The sequence below is a fragment of the Sapajus apella genome, unplaced genomic scaffold (genome assembly GCF_009761245.1).
Source record: "Sapajus apella isolate SASKATOON/1434 unplaced genomic scaffold, GSC_monkey_1.0 scaffold13, whole genome shotgun sequence".
Classification (NCBI taxonomy): Eukaryota; Metazoa; Chordata; class Mammalia; order Primates; family Cebidae; genus Sapajus; species Sapajus apella.
The window spans coordinates 17,912,410-17,937,880 of record NW_022436953.1 but is presented as its reverse complement, the minus strand read 5'-3'; the positions used below and the strand labels follow the sequence as shown (position 1 = coordinate 17,937,880).

Below are 25,471 nucleotides of genomic sequence, written 5' to 3'. Positions count from 1 at the left end.
TCTTGGCTCACCGCAACCTCTGCCTCCTGGGTTCAGGCAATTCTCCTGCCTCAGCCTCCTGAGTAGCTGGGATTACAGGCACGCACCACCATGCCCAGCTAATTTTTTGTAGTTTTAGTAGAGACGGGGTTTCACCATGTTGACCAGGATGGTCTCGATCTCTTGACCTTGTGATCCACCCGCCTCGGCCTCCCAAAGTGCTGGGATTACAGGCTTGAGCCACCGCGCCCGGCCTGTGTGTGACTTTTCTTGAGCCGCAACCTATTGCTTGGGTCCAAACTCAGAACTGGCTTTTGAAAAAGACCATGGGGAACCATTACAACCATAAAATAATTTTACTTTAAGGCCAGGCACAGTGGCCCACACCTGTAATCCCAGAACTTTGGGAGGCCAAGGCAGGTGGATCACAGGTCAGGAGTTCAAGACCATCCTGGCCAAGATGCTGAAATCCTGTCTTTACTAAAAATATAAAACTTAGCTGGGTGTGGTAGCACACCTCTGTAATCCCAGCCACTCAGGAGGCTGAGGTAGGAGAATCCCTTGAACCTGGACTCTAGCCTGGGTGACAGAGCAAGACTCCATCTTAAAAAATCTACTTTAAGAACTCAAGGAAAAGAACTTTGCTGGGCATTGATTCTATGAGATTCATGTGGAAAAAATCCTAAGAATTGTCCGTTGAGGACATGAGAGTGAGTAGGATCAAGGGGGTTCAGACATGTAGGAATTTGTCCTGGACTGTAGGAAACCTTGAAATCACCACTCCTAATAAATTCTCATTAAGACTGCAGTGAATGTCCAGCTGATTGTTATTTTGGCCAACAGAGTTTAGCAATTGTTTTTCAGAAGTGATGGCATGGCATACAGCTGTTTGTAAATTGCAGTCTATCCTCGTGCTTTGCAAGCTAGCTTATTAGCAAGTGGGGTTCCTTAGTCATCGTGGAAGCAGGCTACACCTCAGGCCTCCTTCCCAGAGAATCTGAGCTATCAGACCTGGGGTGGGGACCAGGTGTCTGTATTTGAAGCGCCGCTCTCATTTCTGTTCCTGGTGATCTGCAAACCACCACGCTTCTTTTTTTTTAAGACAAGAAGTCTCGAGGGCCAGGTGCCGTGTCTCACACCTGTAATCCCAGCACTTTGAGAGGCTGAGGCAGGCAAATCACCTGAGGTCGAGAGTTTGAGACCAGCCTGACCAACATGGAGAAACCTCATCTCTATTAAAAATACACAATTAGCCGGGCATGGTGGTGCATGCCTGTAATCCCAGCTACTCGGGAGGCTGCAACAGGAGAATTGCTTGAACCCAGGAGGTGGAAATTGCAGTGAGCCGAGATTGTGCCACTGCACTCCAGCCAGGGCAACAGAGCAAGCCTCTATCTCTTTTTTTTCTTTTGGAGACAGAGTTTTGCTCTTGTTGCCCAGGCTGGAGTGCAATGGTGTAATCTCAGCTCACCAAACTCCTGACTTCAAGTGATCCACCTGTCTCAACATCCCAAAGTGCTGGGATTATAGGTGTGAGCCACCATGCCCAGCCTTGTAAACCACACTTTTATCAGCCTAGTGTAAATGAAACCCTCCTTGCCTTCAGAGAGCTTACAACCTAGTTGTGGACTTGAAACCATTACAATAGAAGGGATCAGCCAATCCCAAGTGGTCTGTGCTTCTTAAAATAATGTATGTGAGATGACGGCTATCTTTTTATTCTGTTGATCTGAGAAATGTTTATATAAATGAGTAAACATAGACACTTCCTGTGCATCTATTCCATGTCAAACCATCTGCTAAACACCAGAAATGCACACACCAACACAACCCACAAGGAGGGAGGAGCAATACGGTTGGAAACAGATAATGGTGTACCTTGCAATGCAGACAGAACCTTTTGAACTGCATTTTGAAAGAAATAGGTAGCTTAGGTTTGAGACTTTAACCACAACATTTTTAAGGTCCATTCTCTTTAGAGTGGCTTTGAGGGCCCTCTGTCACCTGTCACCCAGCCTCATCTTGAGCCTCTCTCTGCTCTCCACCAATAGTGAACTACTGGATACCTTCTTGTCCTATTACTTCCACTTGGAATGACTTTCCCCGCTTTCTTCACTTGGCCAGTCATTACCTACTTCCTTTCTCCTCCTTGAAGCCAGGTTGGACTCAGCACTGCCCTGGACCCCATGCCTACTCCTGCCTTAGTACCTTCCTCATTTCATTGAGAATATTAGTGTGCCTGCATCTCCTCCGCTAGATGGTGAGCACCTTCAGGGCGGAGGTTTCTCTCTTCTTGCTTTTGTACTCCCAGTCTAGTACCTGGCACACAGTAGGTGCCCCATAAACCTCTGAAGTGAGATTGATGGATGCCAACACTAAGTAGAAAGCAAATAGGAACTCAGTCTCTAGGTTTCTTTCAACTGAATTCTACTAGAGAATTGAGTGTGCTTTTTGCTAAAGAGTCCAGTGGTGACTGGGTGTGGTGGCTCACACCTGTAATCCCAGCACTTTTAGAGGCCAAGGTGGGCAGATCACCTGAGGTCAGGAGTTCAAAACCAGCCTGGCCAACATGGCAAAACCCTGTCGCTACTAAAAATACAAAAATTAGCCAGGCGCGGTGGTGGGCACCTGTAATCTTAGCTACTCAGGAGGCTGAGGCAGGAGAATCACTTGAACCTGGGAGGCGGAGGTTGCAGTGAGCCGAGACTGGGTGAGAGTGAGACTCTGTCTCAAAAAAAGAAAAAGTCCAGTGGTGTCGGGGGGTGGTACCCGGACACCTGGTGTCCCAGCCCCACAGAGGGATCCTGTGCACATGCAGTAGGTGACCCATGGCACTGTAGAGGAGAATGAGCAATGAGGAAGCGGACTCCTCTGGGCTGCTTGTTTCTAGTTGTAACATTTCCCTCTTCATTGGTTTCGCTATTGAAATGATGTATGCTAGAATTTTTGCCAGGAGTGGCTGTATGGTAATAAGCTTTTCTCTCCAACAAAATAGTTTCTGTCCTTTGGTCACTTGTGGACAACCCTTGCTTTATGTTGTGAGTGAATGAGGAGGCAGTGCGGCAGTCTGATGGGGCAAAAACCAACAGATAAAACCATGGGTTGGTGTCTGTATTAGGAAGACTTATCTGAGTGGAATGAGATTGAGATAATTTCTTTGGAAATCATCTCAAGAAATAATAAAAAAGTTATCTCTTATGAACTACACATTTCATTTTTTTCTTGATTTATTTTGCTTCACTTCTTGCAGCTTTAGCTGTAAAGTAGAAAGTGCCTATGCTTTGCTTCTGTTCTTAAAGCTCTTTAGCAATTCTGCCCTGAGGGAAAGAGACAAAAACAATTTGGTTTTACTTTCCCACATTCCAAAAATAACTTTAGTAATATCCTCTTTGGTTATCTTAGAAGTGCAGAGTGGATACTTTTATCCCAAACTAGCAGTGTCTGATTGGTGGGGGGACTTTTACCATATGACTATTACTTAGCAACTAAATGCTGGTGACTCATTCACTTTGACTGTGGTACAGGAAAATTCTTTCCATGGAAAACACAGGAGGGGGAAAATCTCTGCGAACCACTATGTAGTATTTTCCTTTAGAAAAGCCTTCTCTGACAATGAATAGGCATCAGCTGTTACTCTTAGCCAGCTTAGTCTCCAAAGCTGCCAGAGAGCTTTTCTAAACTCCGTTTCTGTGCAATTTATCCACCAAGGTATACAGGTAGGTTCAGAAATGTAATGAGACCAGTTTGGTTAGTAAACTTAAATCTCTGAGCTTAAAACTGCCAGCCCAAGTAAAAGAAAAATTGAGCTAATGGCATTTACAATATCTGGAACACTTACATATGATCGGGTTTGCTCTAGAAACCAGTGGTGTTTTACTCTCATGTTATAGTAGAGAGGAAGGCGTGAGGAGGGGGGGCGGGGGTGGGGCAGGCAGGGAAAGAAAGAAAGCTGCTTCCTTAGCTTTGGGCTAAATAAGAGGAGAGCCTTAGAGAGAAGTGCTTAAGTGAGATGCTGATGTATTTAAGCAGCAAAAATATAATAAAATAGATTCACCTGCTAGGCTCACAACACAGCTTAATTCTAGCGCTCTGCAGTTAATTTTGCTTGTCAGCTTCTCCTTAAAGGCTCTGAGGGTGATTAGGGGTGGGTAAAGTAGACAAGCGCAGTTTTAGCAACGAAAATTGGGGAACGTGAAGGGTTTGTTTCCTGGATGCTCTTGAACTCTGCCATCCCCCTGGATTGGAGGTCGAGTTACTTTCATGCTTGGCTCATATTTATGAATGGAGGTTAGAGAAGCCGCTTAAAAGCTCTTCAGTGCTTATATTCCAGCTGGCTGCTGACTTAGGAAAACCATGACCTTATGGGGCTGCCATGGTTTCGGGGAGTGGTGTGGGGGAAGTATGTTGTCATAGAAAAGACAACTCAGGAGCTGGAGGGGACTTAGCTCTTACTTACAGCCTGAGACACCCAAGCTATTAATAAAGCCCTGAGTCACAGATGTAGGAATGTCACAGCTGCTTCAGATGTGCTACTGTTACACATCAGAAAACCAGCAATGAAGACCTGCCCAAGATGAATGTGAAGAAATGGGCATTTTTCTTCCTTTTCCTCAGACCCACCAAATGTAGTTGATTTCAGCCATGCACACCCTCTCGGTCAAGGAGGAGGCAGGTTGATTGACTTCATTCCTTTCGGTTCTCCTGGCTCTCTTAGACCCAACATGTTACAATATTTGCAGTAAATACCATCTAATACTGGCTGTGCATTCTGGTTCTGAAAGATGTGTTGGCCATCTGCTGCTCTCCCCGCCTTGTGACGTCTGTCTTTTTGTCTCTTGCTCATCCCATCTCTCCCTCATGGTGAATGTATAGGACATGCCATCGGACCCGTGAGCTGGATTTGGCAGACAGGTGCTGGAGTCGGGTGGGCGTTGGCTTTGTGAACCAGAAAGTCCCGGGCTCACGGGACAGCAGGACAGGTCACAGGACAGCAGGACAGGTCACAGGACACCTGTGACCCTGTGGGTCAGAAATCAAAAGCCTCCTCAGGAGCTGCTTCTGTGGGGTCAGGCTTAGGCTGGTCCTGGCGGTTGCACCATACTGGACCAGGCTGTTTCTCCCTAGCATATGCACATCCAAGGGGCTTGTCTAAAGACTCCAGTGAAGCAGAGGGAGATGGAGGAAGTCAAAATCCCCCCCTAACTGGATCAATCAGATTTTAACCTTGATCCTGAATTGGATCCTGGGTAAGAAATAGAATCCTGAAAGATCCTCCTCCCGGCTGTATCTCCTTGTCTCCACCTTCCCCCAACCCCGTTCAGGTAAACTACAGTGGGGAGCAGTCGAGCAAACCAAATGTCATTATTCATTTTTCATAACAGAGTGAAGTTGAAATTGGAATCAGCATCATTATTGTTTGTGTTTTACATTAAGGCCAATTTTATTTATCTAGATTGCCTGAAAGAAGCCGTAGTTAAAAACTGAAAGCGACTGTCACAGGGAGCCAATAAGCTAAGCATTGACTAGTTTTACTTATTGGAACCGTCCCTAGCCGGTGCTCGGTCCTCCTCCTCCTCCTGGCAATCATTTATCAGACTCTGGGAGGGGGCCAGCGCTCGGGAGCCTTTCATCGCCCGTCCGCAGCGCGAGGAATACAAGGTGGTGTCAGTAATCAGAGATTAGGACAGTGGAATTTTGCATTTGTTACAGCAGCAGCTGTAGCAAGTGGTTTCAGCCGCAGGGCAGAGTCCCCGAGCAGGGCGCGGCTGCAGCTAGGCAGACGGGCGGCGGAGAGCGCGGGGGCGCTCGCGGGGCGGGCGTGGGAGCGGGGCCGCCGAGGCGGGGCGGGACTCGAGACCGCAGCCCCGGACTGCACGGGGCTTCTCCTGGCGGCCCCTGCGCCCGCGGGTCTGTCTGCCGAGGCGCGCTTCCACTCCCAGAGTTTATTCCTGGTTCCTTCTTCAGTCCTGCTCGTCGGAGGACCCGGTTGCCATGGTGAAGGAAAAAGGTAATTATAAATATCGATCACTGTGCATGGTTGCAGAAGTTGGAATGGCACCGCGGGGCTCGGCCACCTAACGGGGAATGATCAATCGAAAGCCGGGCGGACATGTTCTCGGTGCGAGAAGCTCCGTATTGTGAAGTCTGGGTTTCCATCCAGCCGAGACTTCGTTCAGAATCTTTAATTTCACCACCGCGTCGGAAGCGGTGCACAGCTGTGCTGTGGGGTGTGTGTCTCTTTTCATTGCTATTGCATTTTGAATTTTTTTGTTGTGTTTGAGACTTGCCATCCGTCTTGCCCCCCATCTCAGCCATCATTCCCTTTCTCTCTTACCACCACTCCCCACCAATCAATAAGTTAATTAAGATATGTCATGAAAGGACCCTTCCTGCCAGGGCTGGGGTGTGCGGTGCTGGGGCATGCCCAGCCCTGGCTGGATCCGGCTGAAAGGAGAAGCTGGGCTGTTTTAAAGGCTTCAGGTGCTCTGCGTGTATAACCTGTCATTTCAGTATTACCCCTCATCACTCCTTCAAACACCTTCTTAAAGATGCTGCACATGGCAAAGGAAACCACATCGCATCACAAGGACAGTGTTAAAAGGGAGAGGATAGGTGTGGCCTAACAGGTGTACATTATTTACGTACTAGGCGTGGTCCTGAAATGGAAGATACATCTTAAAGAACTGAATGATAGTTGAAATGATTGGTTTCTCTGGGAAAGATGAAAGACCACCCCAATGCTTGCTTTGAGTTATTCAAGTAATATATAAATACATCTTGTCTTAAGGAAGTAAAATGTTACAGGAGCATGGGGAGGGAAAGTGAATGCCTCTGGCTCCTACCTTGTCAGCTTCAATTCCCCTCTCCTCCCTAGAGATACAGTTGTTAACTACTGTGTATCTTGCTAGACCCTTCCAACCAGAATTAGAGAGAGACAGACACGTATGAATATAAAAATGGAATTGTTCTATGATCGTTTTCCTGTAACTTATTTTTTTCTCTTTTGTGTCTTAGGGACCGTCACCAAATGAATTTATAATGTAAATAACCACTCTTTAATTTTGCTTTCTAGTACACTTAGATTTACTGTCACATTTTGTTACTGCGTGGACATTCTTTTCTCCTCAAACCCAGACATCTACTCTTTCAGGGCTGTATTGAACCGTTTCACTGACTTATTTGTGTTTACTTTATCTTAAAGCTACTCCAGGGAATAGATTTAAGATGAAGATGCTGAACTCAAGTTGCTCCTTGTTGCTTGAAACTCAGTTTGGTTCTGTTATACTAATTGATGGGTTGACATACAGGATCCTGAGAACTTAATAGTGTTAAGGCTGCACCTCAGGACAAAGAGAAACATGGTTCTGCTCTGTTCTGCTCCTGTAGACCTTTAATAATCACTTGCTGTAGCTTTGGTTTTTCAGTGAGTAAATGGTAATTGAGTGAAATAGTGTGAGTGAAATGGTAATTGAGGGATTTGGTGTGAATAAAGGTGCTTCTAATAATATTTTCTGTCTTTGGGGGGTGCTTCCAGGAACCCTCAGTACCAAATACAGATGTTGACATTTACTGCCGGTCAGATCTCTTCATTTGTACCTGCTACCTGACTATGGCATGGCCCTCATCTCTGTTGCTAATGGATTTGAGTTTGGTTCCCTGATATGAGTAATTTGAGTGACAGGAAAGGGAATTACAAAGCCATTTCTTCATTCCATTCCTGTAGGACTCTTGGAAGACCTAGGCTTGCTATGTAAGGCGTGTATTATAGATCAGTTGTCCTCGAATAGCCGCGCTTTTTCTAAGTCACTGTAGACTCTCTGAAGCTTAGATTGCTGGGTTCACGTTGCCCTGCAAGTCAGTGGCCACCTTCTAACTGGAACACTTTGGAGAGTCCACTGAGAGGTCACATACTAGTATTATCTTAACCCTTAGCCGCTGATAAAAGGCTGTTCTGTTTTTATTTTGAGGTCTGTCAGTCCACACCTCCGCTTTCTGATTGCACTGACCTCAGCCATCAACAGAGAAGGGCAGGTTTGTTTTGTTTCACTGTTTGTTTTTGGTAGCTATACAAGGATCTCCATAGAAAAAGGGGAACTTCATCATAGCCTTTAAAGTGAAAAGGGCACTGGGGATCGTGTAGTCCAGGCATTCATCCTAGAGATGAGAAAACTGGGGATCAGAAAGGGTAAGTAAATTGCTCAAGGTCACACAGCAGATCACAGGACCAAATACTCATTCTGTGTCTCATCACACGATGTAGTGGCTGAGGGACCACAGTTGCCAGTGTGTTGACAGCTGTTGTCTCTGTCACTAGATGGCGAACCTTTCAGAAGTGGCACTGTGTCTCCATCTTTAACTTTCCAGTGCATAGCTTAGTGTCTCCCCCACTGAAGATCTTCAAACAACCCAAACAAGTTGGCCTGTTGTCAGAACTAGAATAGGAACCTGTGTCTTCTTGATTTGGAAACTTCTCCGATCCTCTCCATTTCTTCTTGCTCCCAGAAAAGCCTAGCTCCTTCCTTCCCTGTGGAGCTGTCAGGAATCACCTCGAACAGGCTCAGGTCCCGGCAGTGTCCATCCCAAGAAACACAGCTGGCCCAGGGAGGAGTGGCATAGACTCTGCTGTGCTCACCACTTAGAGCTCACACTGGTTTGCCTCATAGTTTTCTCTCTAGCGTAAAATACCTGGTATGGGGCTGACATGGGCTGAAGAGAAAGCACACTGGCTGACAGCCTCCACGAGTGTGGAGTGGCATTTGCAGACATCCTTTGACCTCATTATCTTTTGTTCTCCTGATCAGGCACCCATTCACTTCCAGCTGCAGACACTTATTGATTCCGGCATCTTGATGAAATGGTTGTTTCTCTTCTGTCTTCAAGGGTACCTTGCCCTTGCTGTGTCCTGTAACAAAGAAGCACAGGAGATTTCTGCCGGTTTATCTGTCAATAACCACCTCCCTAAATACACGCTTATCAACCTAAACTCCAGAGGCCTGCTGTGCTCATTTAAAAAGGTGTAATTGTTTAGCTAAATGTGTATTATAGTGCCAGTGTTAAGAATACAAAAGGGATTTATTTTTGTTAGGAAAAATAAGAATAAGCAAATATTAGAGATTAAGCTCTGTAAACACTCAATTCAAATAATAAAGAATGCTTATGGTTTGGAAACCATGTGAAAAGACTAAGAATTTAGCAACAAGTCAGAAACTTCAAGGTAAATAGAACTTTACATCTAGGCACATCATTTTTCATTTGTTTCGTTTTGTTTCCTGGAAGTTTTCTGATGGCCCAACTTGCTTTTGGGATAGAGTGGGACCCAGTGAAACTCATTCCAGTCCCTGAATGGAGGGATGTTCACCTTCCATCAACGTTTAGTGTGTCAGGATGCACACGTACACATACTCACAAGGCAGGTACTTTCTCTAGAGCAAGGATTTTCAGCCTCAGCGTCACTGAGATTTTTACAGATAATTTTTTGTGATTCTGTTTTGTGCATCAGATGATGTTTAACAGCAATCCTGACCTCTCCCCGCTACATACGGGTAGCACTGACTTCCTACTCATGACAATCAATATGTCTCCAGACATTACCAAATGCCCTGTGGGAGCAGAATTGCTCCAGTTGAAAACCACAACTGTAGAGGGCAGTGGGGTGCTAAGACACCTTAGTCACAGTTCTCTTTAAGGTTTAGTTCAGTGGATTCTTGAGCACAAAGGGTGATAGATGTGAACAATTTGTTTCTTTTCTTTTTTTTTTAAGGCAGAGTTTCACTTTTGTTGTCCAGGCTGGAGTGAAATGACTTGATCCCTGCTCCCTGCATCCTCTGCCTCCCAGATTCAAGCGATTCTCCTGCCTCAGCCTCCTGAGTAGCTGGGATTACAGGCGTGCACTACCACGCCTGGCTAATTTTGTATTTTTAGTAGAGATAGGGTTTCACCATGTTGGCCAGGCTGGTCTCGAACTCCTGACCTCAGGTGATCCACCTGCCTCAGACTCCCAAGGTGCTGGGATTACAGGCATGAGCCACCGCACCTGGGCTAAGATGGGATCAATTTGTATGGGATGTCAATCAGACCACCACAGCTCCTTCTTGATGCCTTTTAGCTTTTGGCAGAAACAGATGCTTCACATAATAAAGCTGCAGAAGGACTAACAAAGGTCTTCCTCCTTATTTATGGTCCTTATTTCCCAGCTCATTTCAGCTGCTGAAAATGGAATCATCCTCTTCATCAAAGTAGATGTGTCTGCAGAGATGTTCTAGCTCAGTTCTTTCTTTTTCTTTAGGATTCTGTAAGCCCCGTTCTGTTCAGGAAACTTCCCTATTCTGTTATCATCTCCTGCTTGCCCTTTCTGTGTTAGGCAAGGTGCTGGGTACTTAGGAAGCTCTCAAGGGCTTAGAAGATACAATGGCTGTCCTCTGCTTCTTTAGCACCTGTTGAGGAAGTAAATAGGCTCACAAATAACTAATACTATGTAGATGTTTAAAAAGGCATTGGTGCAGTGCTCTGGCAAGTGAAAGGTGGTAGATTTAGCTTCTCAGTCTGCTAATCAGGAAAGCCTCCCTGAAGCAGGCAGCTCTTAAACTGAGGCTTTAAAGATTGGAAATATGTGGACATATAATCAGTTGGAATGAAAAGAGAATGGTAGATTTGAGAGAGGCCATCACATTAGACTTGATGGGGCATATCAGCAGGTTGGGTGGATGTAATGAGAAGGATTCAGAAAGCAAATGATCTTAAGGTTTTGAGCCCCAGTCACTCAGGTATCAGTTTGCTGGTGGCACTGTAACAAAGCACCACAGTGTGAGCGGCTTAAACCACAGAAATGTATTGTCTCATAGTTCTGGAAGCTACAAACCTGAGGTCAAGGTGTTGGCCGGGTTGGTTCCTCCTGAGGGTTGTCAGGAGAATCTGTTCTGTGCTTCTCCCCTGGCTTCTGGTAGTTTGCTGGTAATCTTTCGTGTTCCCTGGCTTACAGAAGCAACTAGCTTCACGTTCACAGGGTGTTCTCCCTGTGTGCCTCTCTGACTCCATATTTCCCCTCTTTACAAGGACACCAGTCCCAATGGATTAAGGCCCACCCTAATGACCTCATTTTAACTTGATTGCCACTGTAAAGACCCTATCTCCAAATAAGGCCACATTCTGAGATACTGGGGGTTAGGACTTCAATATATGAGATTGGAGGGTGATACAGTCCTACCCATTTCACGCAGACGTTGAGTTAGATGTGGCTAGGCTTGGGAAGGAGGTCGGAGGAGGAGCAGAGAAGAATCAGTTGTGGGATGGGAGAAAGTTGCTAGTGGTGAAGAGGAAGAGAGGAGATCGGTGGGAGGAAGGAGTTGAGCTCAGTTTTATTGACCTTAAGCCAATGTTGGGGATAAAGGACTGGGGAGTGATAAGCAGTGAGGAGCCCAGCTTGTACCTCTTGGGCAGACTCTGATATTTCTTGGCCAGTTTGTACAAAGTTGCTACAATCAACCTTAAGGAAGATAACGTTAGAAACAGACCTTGCTTTCTTTTTGGAATAACAGGAGGCATTCAGATACGAGGCATCAACGGGGGAGCCGCACCACACCTTTCTGCTTCAAGCTGCTGTGTCTAGCACCCTTTAAGGTTTGGAAGGAGCCCCTCCCTGCCGTATCTAAAAGCCACTGCAGTCTTGTACTTGGCAGCTCCTGAGAACAGTGGCGTACTGTGTCTCAAATATGACCTACACCCTGGTACCAAAGTAATTCTTTTAGGACACTGAATCATCATATTTCCCAGCTCAAAAACCCTAATAAATGACACGGTAAGGTTCAAAGCTTCCTGCTTGTCATGCAGGGTTCTCCTCAAGTCCTTAAAATACCTCCTCCCTGCTTCCATCTATATAAATGTCCTTCTACACCAATCTTATTTTATTTTCATTTTAATGTTATGAAATCCATCAGTGATTGAACACATACTAAATTGCAGAGCTCTGTATACATTGTCTTTAATCTTCTAACCCATCAAGGTAAGTACTATCTTCCCCCAATAGGTGAGGGAAAGAAGACTCACGGGAGATCAGAGATCACTTAGATAGCATGTAGAAAATCTAAGTTTTCTATATATTTTTCTGCCTATCTGGCTCAGAAACCAGTGCTAATGTCTACCTCGAGCCCCTTTACCTTTTGAATGATCACAGGGGTGGTATTTTCTTCCGTAACCTCAGTCATACTGTCTACGCTCCTTGTGAAAAATACTGTGTACCCTCCTTTTATGTATTTATCAAAGATCTAACTCAAGTTTGGCTTCTTTATAGAGTTCCTCAAAGGCCCATCCCTTCTGCAAATTCTTCTAGAATTACTCTGTACACCTAAGTAAACACCAGATTAACAACAGTTGTCACCTGTGCAACTTAGGACAGTGCTATTTTTCTCAAGTATTTGACTTCATATGCAGTCTTGTGAAACCACCTTAGGAGCTGTGAAGTGTTGCTGCCTCGAATGCTATTTGCCCTCCCAAAACACACACCCAGACAGATACTACCCACTCGGATGCATGCATACTGCCTAGAGTAATCAACACTCACTTCCACTCCATCCTCGGGAAAGGTCTTTCACTGTGGTGTACTAATTCCTCCTGTGCGCGATGACTATTGAGTCACTTTCCAGGCCTGCTCTTTCATGTATGCTAGCCATTCCTAGCCTCAGGTTGAAGTTTAATGCCTCATCTCTACCTCCCCTTGGATGTGTCTTAACTTCAAGAACCCCAATATTTTAAAAGGGATACCACCAACAAGGACATTTCCTAAGTAAGGTCTAAGGGGAGGTGACAGATTAAAGGGGACACTACGAGGCTACAAGTTTCAGATAAATTGTTCTTGATCAGTGACTTATTTACACTACTCAATTGTGAATTTCCCACCTTTGTGGGGAGGGGTGCTCCAGTTCTTGTCATCATACTCCACTTGGAGAGAAAGCAACCAAGTGTGAATTGCTTGTACTATTTTATAAGTGAAAGTGCTACTCTTACCAGGAAGTGTAGCTCTGCTTAGTTTATCTTCACTCCAGAAGTGCTGTCTGAATAATGGGATTTCCAAAGCAAAGGGAAAGGATTTCACATGTTAGAAAAAAATCATAGCACATCATCTGCCCTCTGATACCTACTCATTGATGTCTAAAAAATGTTTATCCAGAGAGAAAAAGATGTCATTTCCACAATATAAATAAATATGAGAGAAGGAACATATTGATTTGAATGTATTCAAAGCGCTTGAGGGCGATTTTTGATGACAGGAATGGAGTGAAGAATACGTAGACAGTGGACATCTGAAATGGAGGTTTGGCCTCATCTATTGTTAGCTACTCCCAGACTTTGGAGGTGATGTTGGTTCTTGCCTTTCCCATGCCAGGCCAAATGACCAGGAAGGATGAGCAACTTGTATTGCGTCACAGAGAGTTTCTCTCCAAATTCCTGCAGAAGATGTACTGCAGGAGACTCACCCTACCAAGAAGCATATCTTGGCATTTGATTCGTTTTGAGGAGGTGGCCCTCTTTGCCATCGTATTCACAGCCCTAGAGGCCAAGAAAGAGGATCCTAGTATTGCTGGCTTCTCCTGTGCCAAAGTCAAAGTGCTGAGTGTTTTCCTGAGCCAGCATTAAAGAACCAGAGAACTTTTCAGAAAGATCAGTGATCAGTGAGTGGTGCAGGATTTCTTCCCATTGTGGTTGAGTTTGATCCGGGCACACCACAGTAAAAACCAGCCCAGCTTCCTATTTCATTGTGTGTTTGTCTGATGGTGACTCATACTGAGAGGTATGTTTATCCCAAACTGGCAGGAGCTGTGTATTCAAGGGCAAATTTTGTTAACAGTGGGGAGAGTGAAAATTTGTTATGCATGACCTCTTTTCTCTGAAACATTGTATTTGTGCTCAGACTGACATAATTAATGCTATTATGGTCCAGTGTCCCCTGGGGGTGGACCAGGGGTGAGTGTGTGTGTCCCTATTGCAATCAAACAGGCTGACTTGTTTGAATACTTGCATCTAACTGTGAAGATCCTGGTTTTTTGAATACTTTTTAAATTACTGTCCTAGACAGTAATTTCTTCCAAAGACAGTATAGTCTAGGACAGTAATTCTTCTCCAATTTCATCTGGAATCAGAATCATCTGGAAGGCTTGTGAAAACACAGATTTCTGGGCTCTGCCCTCAGAGTTTCTGATTCAATGGGTCTGGGAAAAGGCCTGAGATTTTGCATCTCTAACACTTCCCAGATAATGCTGATATTTTTTATTTAGGAACTACACTTTGACACTGTGCAGGTAATCTGTGATTTCTGTGGGTAAACTGACCAGGTCTAGAGGTGGATGAATAAAAATTTTTATGTAAGCTGCTGCTTTATTCCCTTTGGCAAATTTCTTCTTGCTCACCATGCATAGATGACAAAGAGAAGGTAAAGAAAGAAGATCATTGTCACTCTGGCTATCCTGTAGGATGAGACAAAGCCATATTTCATAATGAAGCAGACCTTCTGTGAGATCCCAGTAGCCAAGAAACTGCTGTCAGTATAGGATACTGGGGAACAAAGGTTGGCAGGAAATTTAAGGTACTTTTTCATGGGGGTGAGTTGGAGCTCAGTGTGACTTGGAGAAGGAAACATAATTTAGAATGGAAGCACAGGTGTCCATGTTCTCCAGGCATTCTTCCTATGTCTCCAAGTCAAGTGAGCATGTTTACCTGGAATCGTAGATCTGTTTGGAATTTTGGGGTAAAGCATGTTTACCTGGAATCGTAGATCTGTTTGGAATTTTGGGGTAAAGCATGTTTACCTGGAATCATAGAGCTGTTTGGAATTTTTGGGTAAAAGTTCATTAGCAATATAAAAATGAGCCAGGCATGGTGATGCATGCCTGTAATCTCAGCTACTCAGGAAACTGAGGTGGGAGGATGGTTTGAGCCCAGGAGGCAGAGGTTGTAGTGAGCTAAGATCACCACTGCACTCCCGCATGAGCCATACAGTCAGACCTTGTCTCAAAAACAAAAAAAAAGGTACAGAAGTTTATCAGCTGTCTTGCCTCACAAAGGCTGCCACTTCCTCTTTAATCTTTGAGGAATTCAAATATGTCATTCAGGCTGGGAGTGCTTCATTCACTACTACTGTACAGTATTTACTGTTCATTTGGTGGAAGTAGATCATCATAAAGACCTTTATCCTCCATGTCTTTATGTTGAGCAGGTAAGGAGAAGGAGGAAGAGGAGGGCTTGGTCTTGCTGCCTCAGGGATGGCAGAGGTAGAAGAAAATCTGTGCAGGGGATCTGTGCTGTTCAAACTCGTGTTGTTCAAGGGTCACCTGCATTCTGTCTATGTTCTAATAGTCTGTATTTTTTCTTCTGTTTATTTCTGTTGTTCTCTATTTAAAACATGAGAAAGGAAAAGTTCAAGAAGAATTAAGAAAAGTGGGTCAGGCACAGTGGCTTATACCTATAATCCCAGCATGGGAGGCTGAGGCAGGCAGATCGCTTGAGCCCGGGAGTTTAAGACCAGCCTGGGCAACATGGGAAGACACTGTCTCTATTAAAAAAAAAACAAAACCAAAATCCCCCCCAACAAAAAAACAAAAAGCTGGGCATGGTGGTGTGTGCCTATAGTCCCAGCTACATAAGAGGCTGCAGCGGTAGGAGGATCATCTGAGCCTGGAGGTCAAGGCTACGATGAGCCATGAGCGCACACCACTGCACTCCAGCCTAGGTGATAGAGTGAGACCTTGTCTCAAAAAAAGAACCACACACATACACACACACGAAAAGTGGATGGTAGGAAAATGTGGCAAGATTATTCCCCACTGGAGTGTCTGATGGATGAGGAATGGGAGAGAAGACTGAGCAATCCCTCCCTGAAAAAATGATAGGAGCTATGGGTGCCCAGGTCCATGGAAGGTCTCATCATGACACATGAGCTAGGTGGGTGTCCACTGGACTGCTGCCACGTGCCACTTGAGGGACCCCTTCTGAATGGTCATCAAGGGGCAGCTTTAGGAGGATGGGGATTGGAGTCTGGAGGATGAGAGCCCAGTTATGCTGAGCACTGAAGAAGGAGTGGATGCCCCTCTGTCCCTGCTTACCTGGAAAGTGCTACCACTTCTGCCATGTGTAGAGGTCCTGGCCTAAAACTCAGAAGTAGCAATGAGCCATGGTGAAGGGCTTTCAGTAGTGGCCGTGATCACATTACAATTTTCTTGAGGTCTCTTATCTGTGGGGCAGCTCGAGAATAACCTGACACACTGAAAAGATCCTACTTTCAGTGGATGAATGGGTCAGCAGGTGTTGAGAGGGATGCTGATGGAGAATGCAAAATGGAGGGGACACCAGGCGATAGAAGCGGGTGAACAGTCTTCTATGGGGGTTCTAAGGAAGGAAGAGTTACAGTCCCAAGGGAATCAGAAACGACTTTATGGAAAAGGTGGCATTTAAGATTGGTATTCGAGGAGTTCTGTAGGTTTCTTAAGGTTGGGGATGGTGTTTGATTCAACTTGTATTCATTACACAGTGTCTGTTCCATAGTAAACACTAACTGAATGTTGAGTGAATAAGTGAATGAATGATGTATATGGGTCGGGGAGATGGTTATTCTTATTTGGGAAATGTTTCTTTACAATCTAATATGAGATAATCTATCTAGATATAGCAACAAATAAAATGCAGTTCTTGACCTGAAAGCACTCACTTTCTAGCAAGAAACAGACACACATAAATAAGTCATTATGATATAATGTGAAATGCACTCAAAGGAGAACTATGAAAGTAATATGGGACTTCAAGACAGAAAGTGATGAATTCTAATGGATGGTCGTGGAAGACTGGGCTTTGAAGGATGAACAGGAGTGCTGTAGTGGATAAAAAGAAGATTGAGAGAAAGGGACTCAAGTGGGTAAAACAGAAGCAATAAAGTACAGCTCCTGTCTGAGGAGATGCAAGCAGCTCAGTTTAGCAGAGGCTGCTGTTGGCACATGATACAGTGATGGACATACGGAGAGGTAAATGGGGGGGGACTTTGTGGGCCACATTGAGCTAAGGATGATTAGAACTGGGGTCAGACATGGATGCCCCAAGAATCAGGCAAGTGACCTAACTGAGTGGAGCCTGGGCCCAACTAGAGAGCATGGCCCTCCTTAAAGGGAAGAGTTACTTTGTCCTTCCTTCATCCTAGGTCCCACGGAGGGATGCGTGTCAAGTTGCCGGGCCTTTTGGTTTTCAGGAGCAGCTGGAAATATGTTTAAAAGTTGGCAAATGATTTCACTTTCTCTTTAAAAAATATTATGTGTGGCCAGGCACAGTGGCTCACACCTGTAATCCCAGCACTTTGGGAGGCTGAGGTGGGGAGATCACTTGACGTCAGGAATTCAAGACCAGCCTGGGGAACATGGTGAAACTCTGTCTCTATTAAAAACAAACAAAAAATTAGTTGGGTGTGGTGGTGCTTGCCTGTGATTTTGGCTACTCAGGAGGCTAAGGCAGGAGAATTGCTTGAACCTAGGAGGCAGACGTTACAGTGAGCCAAGATCATGCCACTGCACTCCAACCCGGGCGATAGAGTGAGACTCTTTCTGAAGAAAAATATTTATATATATTATGAGGACCAAGCAAAACATATCTGTGGGTAGGACTCAGTCAATGAGCCTCTCGATTACGGTTTGGAGTTTAATTGACATGTCCACCACACCTACCCCAGGAAGAAACACACTTTCACACAGCAAGACCCAGGATTCATGCGCACATGCAAACAAATGACTGGAATAAAAGCCACATGAAGCAATACTTAGGTTTACTCTCTGCTGTTTTCTTTTCTACTCTTTAAGTATGCTGGTGATGATCCATTAAACTTATTTTATGTTCCAGTGGTTTAAGAACCAAAGTTTGAAAAGCATTAGCTTAGACCCTCTACACTAATTAAACTTTTATTGACGAAACAGAATAAGGTACTTCTGTGGGCAACCATGTTTCCATCCTGATTACTCCTGTTATTGTGCTAATAGGTATGTTTTGGTTAAGTTGGGTTTCTTCACTTGCAACTTGGCAGGTTTTGACAAAAGAATGTCTGAATCTTTCATTTGCCACTTTATCCTTAATAGAAGTTGGCCGGAACTTGGTGTCATCTGTCTTGGGTACTTGATACAATTAAGAACTGACCCAACTGCTAAATTCAGAGTAAAATACTGTTTGAAGTCCATCTGGAAGTCTAAAGAAAACGCTCGTAGAGCCCATGTCAGCTTTCAAACCTAGTATTTCTGGAATTACTTTTTCATTTGGGATCCCTTTTCCCCATGAGTCTGCCTCACCTCTGCATTCACCATGCTCACCTTGTTTCTTGGTTTTGCATTGCAGCCGCGGTGAGAAAGTAGGATCAGGGCCGGTATTGTCTGTCATGCGCCATCCCACCCCTCAGTGACCAGCTCTTCATCTACATTGTTAGGCATTACATGCTAGATAGCATTCTTTTCTGATGTATCAGAGCTTTTCCAGAAAAAAATATCATTTTGGCTGGGTACAGTGGCTCATGCCTGTAATCCTAGCACTTCAGGAGGCCAACACAGGTGGATTGCTTGAGGTCAGGAGTTTGAGACCAGCCTGGGCAACATGGTGAAACCCTGTCTCTATAAAAATAAAAAAAATTAGCCAGGTGTGGTGGTGTGCACCTATAATCTCAGCTACTCAGGAGGCTGAGGCAGGAGAATTGCTTGAACCCAGGAGGCGGAGGTTGCAGTGAGCCGAGATTGTACCACTGCACTCCAGCCTGAGCAACAGAGCAAGACACTATCTCAAAAAAATCAAGACACTGTCTCAAAAAGATAAGAAAAGGAAAAATATAACTTAGAGGCTTTGGAGAGAGTTCACCCGTCCCTCAGGAATGTCCAAAAGGTGAGTTGTCAGCAGGCCTTCCATACAGCAGGAAAGGTTTAGCCATTCCTTGGGTGCAGGGCATGTCGGTCGTCACCCCATCTTGACTTGGAAGCACCCTTGCAATATACAACAGGATTCAAAAAGCACTTGGACTTTTGCAACAAGAGCCCAGGAGTGGCTTCTTGCCATTAGAGTCGACATGATGGAGACACCCCCAGGGAAAGGTCATTGCCTGCCATGAAGACCACACGACCACAGTGAGGCAACACTAATATGGTAGTTTTACATAATGAGTAGACAAAGAAGCCAACTACTAAACATGAATCAGGCAAACAGGGCCAGCCAGAGAAAAGGCAGTTAACACAGTACTTTCTGGTTGCGGGCCAGTGCAGTGCAAGATGACCAGGAGCAGCACTGGAGATGAGATTGGAAGCCACCTTGTTGGCAGGGCCTGTGCCTTGCCTCTCCAGCACTGTTCTCATCTGAGTTGGGGGCAGCACCCTCTGAAGTTGTACAGCCAACAGCCTGCACATCTGTTGTGTGCAGAGTTTTGCTCTTGTCTCCAGGCTGGAGTGCAATGGTGCAATCTCAGCTCACTGTAACCTCTGCCTCCCAGGTTCAAGCGATTCTCCTGCCTCAGCCTCCCAAGTAGCTGGGACTAGAGGCATGCACCATCATGCCCAGCTAATTTTTTTTTTCGTATTTTTAGTAGAGATGGGGTTTCGCCATGTTGGCCAGGATGTTCTCAATCTCTTGACCTCATGATCCGCCCGCCTTGGCCTCACAAAGTGCTGGGATTATAGGTGTGAGCCACCGTGTGTGGCCCAGCCTGCACATCTTTACCCCGGGGCAGAGTGCTTCCAGGGAGCTGACGCTGCAGTTGGTAGCAGGCAAATCACGTCTCTACCGCTTCCTGGAGGACATAGAGCCAAACTCCTAACGTGTCTGAGAATCAGGGTTTCTTTCAGTGAAACAATTCTGAGAACACCTGCTTTTCTCTCCACATCAAGATGTTTCATAAGTTATCTGGTGAGTTTGAGCATTGGAAAGAATTATTAGTAGATCACAACAAAAATTTGGTAGAAAACATGAGGGATTATTCATCAGGAGCTAGGCAAGTGGGAGAAAGGGAAACAATGAAATCTAAGAACAAAAACCATTGTACAAGAAAGGGAATCGATTCATATGAAGCACTGCAGAGTCAACTAGAACAATAATTACGTTCTCAAAGTGTCAACACTGACCATGGATTTAACCAAAATTTGTGGTGTAGGCATATTGGTAACAGCTGAATCTTCACCTGTAGAAACAGGATGTCAGTAGCTAATGGTTGAGTTGATATAAATATAAGCATAGTGTTAAGAAAAAACACCAAAAGTTGAGCACATCTGCCTATGCTATAGGGGTGGGGAGGACTGGGGCAGGCAATTACCATCATGCATTATAAGCATATTTGTTTCCTTTCTTTCTTTTTTTTTGAGACAGAGTTTCACTCTTGTCATCCAGATCCAGGCTGGAGTGCAGTGGTGCAATTTTGGCTCACTGCAACCTCCGCCTCTCAGGTTCCGGCGATTCTCCTGCTTTAGTCTCCCGAGTAGCTGGGATTACAGGCATGTACCATCACACCTAGCTAATTTTGTATTTTTAGTAGAGATGGGGTTTCTCCATGTTTGTCAGGCTGGTCTCTAACTCCCAACCTCAGGTGATCCACCTGCCTCGGCCTCCCAAAGTGCTGGGATTATAGGCATGAGCCACCATGCCTGGCAGCACATTTGTTTCTTATGCGTATAAGCCTCTTTGGGTTTTGCAAACTTTCTTTTCTTTTTTTGAGTTGGAGTTTTGCTCTTGTTGCTCAGGTGGGAGTGCAATGGCTTGATCACAGCTTGGCTCACCACAACTTCCACCTCCCAGGTTCAAGCGATTCTCCTGCCTCAGCCTCCCCAGAAGCTGAGGTTACAGTCATGTGCCACCATGCCAGGCTAATTTTGTATTTTTAGTAGAGATGAGTTTTCTCCATGCTGGTCAGGTTGACCTCGAACTCCTCGACCTCCATTGATCCACCCGCCTCAGCCTCCCAAAGTGCTGGGATTACAGGCGTGAGCCACCACAGCCAGCAGCATATTTGTTTCTTATGCATATAAGCCTCTTCAGGTTCTTTAAACTTTTTTTCTTATAGAGACTAGGGCTTGCTATGTTGCCCAGGCTGGTCTCAAATGCCTGAGCTAAAGGAATCGTATTGCCTTGTACTCCCCGAATGCTGGGATTACAGGTATGAGCCACCACCGGGGCCTAGACTAAACTTCGATAAAAGTTAATAAGTATGGGCCAAAAATCCCATACTTCCCACTTCATATCTTTATTGTTGGGGTTAATTTAAATGACAGTGTGTGAAAACTTCAAACGTGACTTGTGCCATGTGCTCAATAAATGTTAATGATAAGTCAGTTGGTCTGTGGAGTTTATTTAAGCATCAGGGTAGGAGCACAGCCCAGAGCCAAAGGAATGGCCTTAGGTCCCTGGCAGATAAAATAGGACTAAGAAGCAGGTGATGAGAAGAATTAAATTTGTAACTGGAAGGAGAGACTGTGTTAAACCGCCTTCGGCTAGGATTTTCAGAAGCTGAACACCCTTCTCTATGGTATATATCCTTCCCTTTCTCACTGGCCCCTTGTGGTACAGGTTTCCAGTTGCCTTGGTGACTTTGTAAAATTATCCCCTAAAGCTTCAGGATTGTGTAGGTTTGCCCAAAAAGTAAGTCGTGTTTATGAATGGGAGCTTTGCAAACAGTCTCCATGGGTTCAAATTCCAGCTCACCTGTTTACTAATTTTACCACCTTTGGCAAGTCACTTAACCTGTTGCCTCAGTTTCCTCATCAGAAAATAAGGACAATAATAGTACTAATTAATAGGGTTATTGTGAAAATTGGATCAATTAATCCACATAAAGCACTTCAAACAATGCCCGGTCATCCCAATGCCTCCCGGCACGTAGCCCAGTAATTGCTATTTCTTCTGTTACTACTGTCATTCCTTTTGACTGAGTAAAACCAGGGCAGTGTGTTCAATGAAATGGAGTTTAGTAACAGATTAGTTTGAGGACCCTGGAAAGTAAGTAGAGCTGAGACAGGTGAGTTGAGGAACCCAGGAGGGTCCACCCCTTTCCACCGGACGATGTCTTTGAAGCTTGCCTCAAGTAGAGTAACGCTTTGTCACCTTTGTCATGCCACAGGACTGCAGGACCACATCAGTGGCTTCCTGTGGCCAGTAAGTCCTACTGTGCAGTGATAGAAATTCCACCAAGGAACTTGACCTGTTGGGTATTTGGTGCCCACATCCCTTGGGCAAGCAAGCTAATGACACTGGTCTTTTTCTTGTGGAATGAAATGAGATGGCTAATGATGCGTTGATGCAGGAACTGCTGGCATTATAGGAACAGTTGTAAAGTGTTTGAGGCTGGGGAACCATGTGTGCTCAGGACACCCACCGGAGGAAGCTGACCACCTGCTCTGCAGCAGTCCCTGCTGGCTGTTCTACTCATCGTGTCCTGTCTGGGGACATGCCAGTTAGCTTTGCTAAGGCTCTGGGGCTACCCAAACTCTTCCTTGCAGACCAGGTCAGCTGGAAATTGTGCTTTGTTGTGTGGTTCTCATTCAGAGAGCTCAGCCAGGTTGGTTTGAGACTGGTCTGTCAGTAAGCTCCTTCCTTGAGCTGTTGTTGTTGTTTTCTGAGTTAGAGACTTAAACAAGTCTTTTATCTTTTGTCATCGGTTGAGTGGTATTGACGTCATCCAAATTACCTAACTGATGGTAGATGCTGTTGGTGAACCCAAGGTATTTAGCCAACCTTCAGTTTCACCCAAAGACTGTTTCTCTGGAAAAGAGACCAAAAGCCAGGCTGATATTCAAAACATGAAATATTGAACATGCATTTATAGAGTGCTGACGGTGTGCCCACGACTGTGCTAGACCCTGGGAATACGATGGCAGTTACCTTGTAAAGAATAAGATGAAGAAGAAGAAAGAGAATGTTTAAATTGTGGTAGAGTGGAGACTGAGATGGGAGTCGCAGGGAGACTGCCTTTAATGAGGGATTTCAGGGAGAAGAATCAGAGGAGGTGACCTAGAAGCTTGAGGGTGTGACCAGAAGGAGGAGAGGGAGCGGGCTTGCAAACAGCTGGGGAAGAGCCTTTTGGGCAGAGAAAAGCATGCCTGGAGATCTTGAAACAGCAAGAGCCAGAGCTTGGGAGGTTGTTAGGAGAAGAGGCTGGAAGAGGTGGTGGGGCCAGAGGGCATCTTGCATAGGGCAGTGAGCGAAGGATTAGTGGACAGATCTGTTTATATTATGTACTTAAAAGATCATTCTGGTTGTTGCGAGGCACAAGGATTGAACAAATGAGTTGAAATTCTACACTATTTGAAGATACACATTCATGTTTTTTTTTTTTTTTTTTTTTGAGACAGAGTTTCATTCTTGTTGCCCAGGCTGGAGTAAAATGGTGCTATCTCGGCTCACCGCAACCTCTACCTCCCGGGTTCAAGCAATTCTCCTGCTTTAGCCTCCCAAGTAGCTGGGATTACAGGCATGTGCCACCATGCCCAGCTAATTTTGAGTTTTTGGTAGAGGTGGGATTTTTTTCTCCATGTTGATCAGGCTGGTCTCGAACTCCCAACCTCAGGTGATCCACTGGTCTCAGCCACCCAAAGTGCTGGATTTACAGGCATGAACCACCATGCCTGGCCCCGGCCCACCCTCATGTTTTTCATAACTGTGCCCTGAACCCCTCCTAGCCTTTTACTTTAAGGAGGGACCAATTACTTATAGACATATCCTAATGTTTCTAATTTTCCAGCACATCTCTGGTGCTGACACTGATGTCAACATTCCTCTAGGCAAGTTGTGTTTGTGAAAACTCCCATGTGAGTAGGGCACTGGTCTGATGGCATCTCATTCTGATTTTTCATATCTCTCTTGTTATGGGCTCTTTCCTAAAAGGGTAGCAGAGATGAAATGATATTGAGGACATTTGCTGGGGTGGGGACATGTTAGTGAAAAATATGTCTAATACTTTAGTGAGGAGGATGGCATGAATTAACAAGGTGTAAGGTATGTACACTGTATTGGGTAATTCTTATCTGTTTGTGTGTATACAGTTATTCTTCTGATTGCTATGCAAATATTGAGAAGCTGAGACTAACAGATACTAACCAAACCTGCTGCTTAAAAACTGTAGAGACAGAAAGTAGATGAAGGGGGACTACAGGCATATGCAAACATGCCCATCTAATGTTCAAGATTTTTTTGTAGAGATAAGGTCTCACTTTGTTGCTCAGGCTGGTCTGAAACTCCTGGGCTAAAAGCCACCCTCCCACCCTGGCCTCCCAAAATGTAGGGATTATAGGCATGAGCCACCACACCCAGTCAAAATTTGTTGATTCTTGATAAGAACTTATTTTCCAAGTGTTGCTTTTTTTTTTTTTTGAAACAGAGTTGCCCTCTGTTGCCCAGGCTGGAGTGCAGTGGCACAATCTCTGCTCACTGCAACCTCTGCCTCCTCGGTTCAAGCAATTCTACTGTCTCAGCCTCCCCAGTAGCTGGGATTACCAGCGTGTGCCACCACACCCAGCTAAATTTTTGTATTTTTAGTAGAGATGAGGTTTCACCATGTTGACCAGGCTCGTCTGGAACTCCTAACCTCAGGTGATCCACCTGCCTCAGCCTCCCAAAGTGCTGGGATTATAGGTATGAGCCACCACGCCCAGCCTATTTTCCAAGTGTTGGAAGGTTACATTTAGGAGTTCAATGGAGGGATTTAAAAAATTTTCCTTCCTCTCCCTTCTTCTCCCAGTCCCATGTTGGACTTGAACATATTTTTTTCTTTTCAAGCAATAGTCTTCACTAAGTTCTTTGTTAAACTTTGGGAGATAATCTTTTGTTCTCCACTCAAGCAGAGGCAGTTCTGAAGGTAAATGAGAGAATGATCAACCACCAGGTTTATGCTCCCTTTCATCTGGATGAATAGAAGAATACATAGCGAGGTGACAGGTGTAGATTACATGTGTTTGCATTTTCTTGCAGAGGTTACACCCAGCAAAATTATGTCATATAGAAAACTTGAAGGAGCCTGCCGTTCCAGTCTGGGAGGAGTCAGGAGCCTCGGTGTCTGGCGAGTAGTTCTAGAATGTGTAGCATCACGTCTGACATTGCATGTTGGATGCTGTAAACACAAGCCTCATGCTTTCGTCTCCCAGTGAGTGTGCAGACACTGGAGAGACTCAGGCAAGGGCAACTTTGTGTATTTATTTATAGTGCAACAGCAAGAGTGCCTTTTCAGAAAGGGTTCACATTCTTGTTTCTGAAATTTATAAGCACTTGAATGAAAAGCTTCACTTTGCAATTTAGAAGCAGTATAACCTTGGGTATAGTGGTGTGCTGGTGAATGTTTAACAACCAGCTCTCCAGAGGGCAGGGAGAGGAAGGCCCTGATTTGAAAAGTTTGCCAATTTCCAGAGTGCAAATGCTTCCACTGCAGCCAATTTCAAGTTGCCAACATGAAGTCATCACTCAGTTGGGGAGGACTGGGCATAGCCGGCTCTCCCACGCAGGCTAGAGCGCCCCACTGCAGGGG

General features: G+C 45.1%; 1 protein-coding gene across 34 annotated transcripts in view; it reads left to right on the top strand.

Annotated features, from left to right (window-relative positions):
• The window catches only part of ABLIM1 (actin binding LIM protein 1), a 338,923-nt gene that overhangs the window by 132,227 nt on the left and 181,225 nt on the right, over window positions 1-25,471 (top strand). Inside the window, exon 1 of one of the 34 annotated variants that reach the window (XM_032281723.1) lies at window positions 5,135-5,986. The exons of 32 other annotated variants lie outside the window; for them this stretch is intronic. In XM_032281723.1, coding sequence (XP_032137614.1) covers window positions 5,971-5,986 — 16 coding nt within the window. In that variant the 5' untranslated portion in view covers window positions 5,135-5,970. Of the gene's footprint in view, window positions 1-5,134; window positions 5,987-25,471 lie in introns of those variants that run through there. One more of the 34 variants, XM_032281743.1, reaches the window with a different exon arrangement.